This window comes from Astatotilapia calliptera, chromosome 17 (genome assembly GCF_900246225.1).
Source record: "Astatotilapia calliptera chromosome 17, fAstCal1.2, whole genome shotgun sequence".
NCBI classification, from domain to species: Eukaryota; Metazoa; Chordata; class Actinopteri; order Cichliformes; family Cichlidae; genus Astatotilapia; species Astatotilapia calliptera.
Genome location: NC_039318.1, coordinates 16,423,127 through 16,431,172, shown reverse-complemented (window position 1 = coordinate 16,431,172; position 8,046 = coordinate 16,423,127). Strand labels below are relative to the sequence as shown.

The 8,046-nt window shown below is 42.3% G+C and overlaps 1 protein-coding gene across 1 annotated transcript; it reads left to right on the top strand.

Moving 5' to 3' along the window:
* The first annotated feature begins 1,431 nt into the window (after positions 1–1,431).
* Positions 1,432–7,522, top strand: kcna1b (potassium voltage-gated channel, shaker-related subfamily, member 1b). Its single transcript, XM_026146634.1, has 2 exons — positions 1,432–3,430; positions 3,723–7,522. Exon 2 carries the CDS (start codon positions 3,893–3,895, stop codon positions 5,381–5,383), a length of 1,491 nt encoding a protein of 496 aa, XP_026002419.1. The 5' UTR covers positions 1,432–3,430; positions 3,723–3,892; the 3' UTR covers positions 5,384–7,522.
* The last annotated feature ends 524 nt before the right edge of the window (positions 7,523–8,046 follow it).

Below are 8,046 nucleotides of genomic sequence, written 5' to 3'. Positions count from 1 at the left end.
AAAGTCAAATTAAACCTCAGAGCGATTCAGGCTGCAGGTTGGGGGCTTTTTTCTAAATCCTTTATCTCACTATCACCTCATTGCATTCGTCACACAGATCAGTCCTTATAGCAGGAGCAGTATTTTTTATAAAAATGATGAAATTTAATTATTAAAAAGAAGATTAATATCTGTGAAGACGCAGAAGAGTAAAGATTTGGTGGACATTCTGATGTTTATCAATAAACTTTTTTAACTAAAACAACAACAAATATTCAAATTCAAATATTTAAAAACTGATTTTTTTTTTCAATTACAGTGGTCCCTCAGTTATCACGAGAGTTACGTTCCAAATATAACCCGCGATAGGTGAAATCTGCGAAGTAGTCATTATAGATGTTTTAAGGCTGTAAAACCCCTCACTACACATTTTATACACTTTTCTCAGACAGGTATGAACATTTTCACACTTTTCTCTCTTGTTTACACACTCTCAAAGTTCAAATCTTTGTAGAAAAATAAGTCCAGTATTATAGATTGAAACCAAAGTCACCCACTGGCGCCTTTAACGGTGCAAAACGTTCCGTTGACATTGTTGTGTTTGTTGGGGAGAAAACTTACAAACATACAGTACAGTACTTTAGAGTCATACTGCTAGTGATTTAAGATTTATGTAAATTTGACAAGCTGAACACATTCTGTACTGTACAGGAGACACGGTATGAGATTGATTGACAATGGTCTACAGCCAATCAGGTTGCAGAACACAATGCGCTGTAAAAAACAAAAAACAAAAACAACAAAAACATGCAAAATTGCACTAAAATGAAATCCTCGAAACAGCATATGTAGTTTAAAGTTTACTTTAAAAAAACAATTACTCATATATTTGTATGAGTCATTAACCCTCTGGGGTCTCAGGGTATAATTGGCCGTTTTTGACTATTTTACCTCCATATTTCACCTTTAAAATATGTTTTTCTTGCCTTGTTTGGTATCATTATTTTCAGCACAACCTCAAATATCTGAAATTTTAGTTATTTTTTCATTTTGGCATACTATATTAGCACAGTTGATCTAAATTCAGACAAAAAATTCAAAATCTGAGTAGAAAACAGTTACATTTTCACATTTCAAGTCATTTTCATAACTTGAAATGCAAATAGAAATTGTACATTTCTAAAAATTATGCACAAGTTTTGCAAACAACAAAGTTATATGGTACTATTTACCTAAAAATGCAGCCAAGGCCTCAGGCATTTTTTATATAACCATTTAAATCTATTTACAGAACAATCAGGTGTGCTGCATCAAATAAGATGGCACACAAATTATTTGTGCCAGTCCAAAAAATGTAGTTTGTGTTCAGTATAAGACAGAGGAGAACACCACAGGCCTAAACCCTGCAGGTCTGACAGCAGGAGGTGCATCAGTCCAGTTTTCCATGTGGGAACAGTGTTTACACTGGAATCTGCCTTTTCACGGCTTTTTTAGAGCAAATATGAAATTCAGCAGTCTAACTGACACACAATACAAAACAATAACTACACAACAAACTAACTATAGCCTCCAAACATGCTAAACGTCACTAATGTCTCACATATGAATACTAGCTCTCTCTGTCTTTCGCTCGCCTGCTTTCTGTCGCGGGTGTCACTCCTAAAAACTTCCCCTTCTCCCTAAACAACCAAATGTCACATGTTTGCCATATCATTTTTTTGATTGACTGACATGGTAAAATCTAACACCAACAGGGAAGGGGTGTTTTTTCTTTTTTCTTTTCACTCGCAAGCGGAGAGTGTTTGCTAGCGCTGTCTGTAGAAAACGCCGTTTTTACAGTCCTTCCCGCTGTAAACGCCACTGTTTACACATCGTGTGTATTTTTTTATCACAACTCTGGTTTTACGTGGCCCATCGACACAATTCAAAAACTGGTATGTAGTTTGAAGTCTGCACTTTCGACCCAGGTTGAAATGGAGACTCTGACTTACTGCATCTTGTAGCTGTGTCGTCTTAAATTGGTCATGTGATTTTGACGGCGACCCAGCGACCCCAGAGGGTTAACATATTTTAATAGTCAAATTATTTTATTAATCTGACTCTTAGTTTTTAACACAATAGCCTTTAAGTTGATCATTGGCAAGTTTTCCATTGTTTTCTGTAAGCTAAATATTTTTGAGGGTCTCTGTCATTTTAGCTGCCAGAACAGTTTGTTTCAAGTAATTTAGATGTTGACTGTAAATATATGATGAATAAATTCTTTTGTATTTTCGATCTTTGAAATAAAATTCAGGATGCTTTTACTTTTTTCCCCCCTGGATTTTGTTTTTGTAATTCATTCCACTTTGTTGGTGAGTTTCTTTTCTTGGCATTAATGAGCTTCCATACCTGATGGTGATAATTATATTTCTTCTCATGTATGAGGCTCTCTGCGTGTTTAAATAAAGTTGTTTTTTTTATTCTTGATTTTTCTCTGTTACACAGTCAGAGCAGATGAAGTCTGCTGATTTTTCTCTGTCTCCATAGCAACACGGAGGTATTTACACCAGCATGCAGGTCTGACTGTCGCAAACTGCTCAGCAGCCAATTACAGAGGCCAGTTTGATCCTCTGCAGATTCCTGCAGTCAAACCTGAGACCTGCTCGCTGTGAGACACCTGCAGCACAAACACGTCGAACTGGTTACATAACCCATGATGCAGTGCGCTTCTTTCGCTCTCGTTCCTGCCGTTGTGGGGCGCGTGTCCGCGGATCCTTCATGTGGATTTTAGCGGAACTTGACGGACAGGGGCCGAGCAGCTCAGCTCGACCTGCTGCACGACTCTCCGCTGTTTGTGCGCACATTCAGTACCGGAGCACCTGCTGGCTTTTACAGTCTGTCTGCACTGCGTCGAACCCCCCCTCCTCCTCTTCCTCACTCCCCTCCCTCCCTCTGTCGCTCACTTATTTTCTCCCTCTCCCTCTCTCTGTCTTTCTCCTCATGAAATCCTGCAATATGCTTCCAAATTCCCGGACGCGGACTCTCTCCTGAGCCGGTTTTCCTTCAAAGCCTCGGATTTTTTTTTTAACCGTTTTTACCGCAGAGAAAATCACGAGTCTCTGAGTGCGGATGCTGCTGCAGTGCCAAGTCCTCCCAGTCCTCCCCTTCAGACTGAGAGCCAGCTCTTCTTGGGAGTTCTATCTTTTTTCCAGCATGATTTTAAGAAATTGTCAGTCAGGATTTTTGCTGTCTGAAGCCTACTCCTTCTCTTCTTTCTCCTCCTCCTCCTCTCTCTGCGGGCTTCTCCAATCGACGCTGAAAACCTACACCAAGAGGATACGGATGTTGACCAAGACAACATAGTCTATTAATATTTCAGAGCTACTGTAAAGCGATATTAAACCCCAGGTTGTGGCGGGTGGCTGGGGAAGGTGCACAGGATCTCCATCTGCTGCTCTCCAGCTCTGCTCAGGTGGGTTTTATGTGTCATCTTCATCACTTGGATTCGGGTTGAAACTGTGTGCTGGTGTGAAGGTGAAAAGCTTTTCGTGGCTGAAGGTTGAGTGATGTGCGCAGTGGGGCTGCAAACTCGAGTACTGATGTATGCGGTAAAATTACAGCAGATGCAGCGCGGCTTCTGGAGGTGCTGCAGGATTTTTTTTTCTTCCCTCTCAACAACAGGAAGCTCTCCAGCCAATGAAACATGTCTGTGGTGAAATAAAACCATGTTTGAGTGACGGCATGTCATTTTTTCTATCTTTCAGGTGAGAAAAAAGAGATGTGATGGCGATAGTGCTGAGGATGATGATGATGATGGAGAGGGAGGTTCTCCACAGCTCCTGGCCGCAGTAGGAGCTTCTCCACTCCAGCCTACCGCCTCCTTCTCTCCTCTACACCTAAACTTCCTCTTTCTCTCCTCCACCCGCCAGGAAGGATGACTGTAGTGTCCACAGAAAACATGGACGAGACTTCCACCCTGCCGGGTCACCCGCAGGACCCCTACCCGCCTGATGATGACCACGACAACCATGACTGCTGTGAGCGGGTGGTTATCAACATCTCAGGGCTGCGCTTCGAGACCCAGCTGAAAACCCTCGCCCAGTTCCCGGAAACCCTACTGGGGAACCCTAAGAAGAGGATGCGCTACTTTGACCCCCTTCGAAACGAGTACTTCTTTGACCGGAATCGCCCGAGTTTTGACGCCATCTTGTACTATTACCAGTCAGGAGGACGGCTGAGGAGGCCGGTCAACGTGCCGCTGGATATGTTCTCAGAGGAGATAAAGTTTTATGAACTCGGTGCTGAGGCAATGGAGAAGTTTCGGGAGGATGAGGGGTTTATTCGGGAGGAAGAGCGACCTTTGCCTGAGAACGAGTTCCAGCGGCAGATCTGGCTCCTCTTCGAGCACCCAGAGAGCTCGGGGCCAGCTCGGGGTATCGCCATTGTCTCGGTGATGGTCATTCTTATTTCAATAGTAATTTTTTGCTTGGAGACATTACCAGAGCTGAAGGAGGATCCCAACGACCGGATTCGCATGGTCGGCAACACCACCATGTACTACAAAGCAAGCGTCCTCACAGACCCTTTCTTTGTGGTGGAGACGCTCTGCATCATCTGGTTTTCCTTTGAGTTGATAGTTCGGTTCTTTGCCTGCCCCAGCAAGGCAGCGTTCTTCAAAAACATGATGAACTCTATCGATATTGTGGCTATAATCCCGTATTTCATCACTCTTGGCACAGAGCTGGCCGACGACCAAGAAAACAGGGAGGGTAAGGCTGGTGGGGAGCAGGCCACATCTTTAGCCATTCTCAGGGTAATCCGTCTGGTGAGGGTGTTCAGGATCTTTAAATTGTCCCGACACTCCAAGGGACTCCAAATTCTGGGGCAAACTCTAAAGGCCAGCATGCGGGAGCTGGGCTTGCTCATTTTCTTCCTTTTCATTGGCGTGATTTTGTTTTCCAGCGCTGTCTACTTTGCGGAGGCTGAGGAGAAGGACTCGTTCTTCTCCAGCATCCCAGATGCTTTTTGGTGGGCTGTGGTGTCGATGACAACAGTCGGCTATGGGGACATGTACCCTGTGACCATCGGAGGGAAGATTGTCGGCTCGCTTTGCGCCATAGCCGGAGTGTTAACCATCGCGCTGCCGGTGCCAGTCATCGTGTCCAACTTCAACTACTTTTACCACCGGGAGACGGAGGGTGAGGAGCAGGCCCAGCTGCTCAACGTCAGCAACCAGAACTTGGCGTCAGACACCAACTCGAGTCGCCGCAGCTCCTCAGTGGTCAGCAAGTCGGAGTACATGGAGATAGACGAGGACTTAAACAACAGCATTGACAACTTCAGGGAAGCTAACCTTAGGACTGCCAACTGCACAGCTCCCAGCCAGAACTGTGTTAACAAGGGCAAGCTGCTCACTGACGTGTGAGGCGGCATGCGACCACCGCTGTAAATATTGTAGAAATATCTGGATGCTTTATATCCATTGGTGCATTTTATTCTCATCTTTGCATTGATTCATTCAGACATTTGTGGAGACTTTAATGCACATGTGGTCAAATTATTAAAAAAAAAGAAAAAAAAAAGAGAAAAACATTTGTTTGGCAATAGTACAAAAATCTGCAGGTTCGGGGAAACATTTGAGAAATTATTGACAAAGTTTAGTAACTTGCACCCTTCGATTTTCTAATGGTCTAAACATTAAATGGAAGCTTTGCTAATTTTACTTTTGGTCAAGGATTTCCATAGACTGTATATAAAAATATGGATGAAAGGTATGAAGAGTGAAGCTAGTGCTGAGGTGGCTTAAACCTACATTCCTTCTTCTGCAGCGGATGACCCCTCTTTGAGAAGTCTATGAGAAAATGAGCCTACTGCTTACCTGACTTCTCAGTTCAGCAATATTTTCCTGATGAGTTTATGCTCTCAGTTGCTAGTTTCACGTCTTACTGATTAAAACACTTTGGAAATTACGGTCCTGTTCGAGTCATATGGGACGATAAAAGAGGGGCGGAGCTAGAACAGAGCTTCCTCGTGACTGTCTGAGCATGTCCCTCGGTTCCTCATTCATCCCAGATCTCATGCTTCATGTTCAGATTCCAAACTGGCTTCAAACGAGGCTTCACAAAACAAAGCGTGCCATCGTCACACTGGCTACATCCATCTTTTATATACAGTCTCAGAAGTTAGTTTAAATGTCTCAACTTGTCAGTTTATCTACACTAAATTTTGTGGTAAAAACTGGACCTGTGAATTTTAAAGATATGAAAAGGCTGTAAAACAGATACCCACATTGCATCCTGGGAAATGCAGTGTTTTGTCCCAAACTAGAGATGGAAAAGTAAGAGTATTTCTTCTTCCTGTTTTATATCACTTTTAACCATTCTTCCAACTCAGTGTAAAAAGAAAACGCATCCTTTTGGAAGGGAAACACTCACCTGATGGAGTGCACCTTTATCAGAGTTATTACGGTAATATCTTCTTAGAATCCTTTCATAATTACGATTTAATTTAGGATGAATTAAAAGAAAAACTTTAGAGCAAAGCAATACAACTTTTATCTGTGCTGCACTGTTTGACAAAGAGATATTACGCCACAGAAAAAAATGGATCAAATGTAGGTTTAAAAGTAACAGAAAAGATTCAGAAACTATCAAAAGCAAGCTAAGACAATGACATATATGCAAGGCATATATTGTGAATTTAATAGTAGAAATGACTAATTGTACAATAATGAATCAAATGTCTTCCCGACACCTGCCAAGTTTTGTGCAACAGACCGAACTTTCAGGAAAAAAAAGGAACAGAAAAAAATAATTAAAGCCCAACTGAGATTCGAAGAACGATTTCCTCCCTGAAGAAACGCTTTCTGCGTGGATTATTTCAGGTGTGTCTTTCTGCGGCACATCCAGGGAAAGTTTGGAAAATGCGACGCCGGATGTAGACCCCGGCTTTTCAGGCACCTTATCAGAGATAAACAGGAAGCGTGCCGAGCCTTGTGAAGGATTACGTGCATCGCTGCTGCTGCTATGGGTCGGCTGGAGGTTCCCTGTATGATGCCATGCAACACTCCTTTATATAGAAGCATGTGGAGACTCTCTTCTCTCTTATATCGGCATGCACAAGACGTTACCTCATTTCATTTCTACATTCTTCTGTGCGTCGAGCTCCATCTCCCGCTCCTGGATTTTTTCTCTCATTTGTTTTCACCAAAAGTGCACTGGCTGCTTATTCTTATCATTTCAGTTGTTTCAGAGCATTTAAGTGTTGAATGTTTAAGGGAACAGGAACTCTTCTTCTTTTGAAGATTATGGCATGTCAAAATACTAAAGCATTATGGCCTAATTAGCTATGGTATAGCTACGTATATTCAATGCATGACGTCAGTATTAAATTGCTTGCAGTTGGGAGGGACCTGGGGAGGTGGAGGATGACGATGATGATGATGTGTGTTCTCATTATTGTCGCGCTAAAGACAGAATTTGGTGCATGATGGAGCTAAACTGTCGGAGGGAACAAATCTCCTAAAAAAGAAGAAAAGAAAAACAAATTAAGAAAAAAAATGAGATATAGCTGATGATCTCTAAAAAAAAAGATCTCATAAATTCCATCCTCCGTTTTCATTTGTTTAAAGCTTTGATCTTGGAGTGCATGGGATCATTTCATGTGATTTATGACCCCAAGAAGGAAAGCAGTAATATTTAGCAAATTTCGTAGATATATCTATAATTAGCGTCTTAGTGCCTTGAAGCCCTTCTCGTTCTAAAATTGACTGAAGTGCCTCCCGTTCCAAGAGAAAATCAAAGAGCTTACTGTGTGCAGCTTCTCCTGCCATAAAGATGCACTGCTCCCTGCACATATGGAACTAAACACAGATGAACCCACATGTTCAGAATTTAGTCCTGATTCCTGGGCCTAAAACACACAAAGAAAAGCTTTCTGGGATGATGACACACAGCATTCGTGCAGGAAAGTTCAAATATGGATCATTTAAGATTTCCTTATTTTTGGTACATTTGGAGTTTGATGGTATGTATACCACACGGATACTCAGACCTTCCAGATATTACCCATTAGAAAAGTAACATGGAG

Excerpts from the sequence above, each read along its gene's own strand:
- kcna1b (XM_026146634.1), top strand. The coding sequence starts at position 3,893 with ATGACTGTAGTGTCCACAGAAAACATGGACGAGACTTCCACCCTGCCG.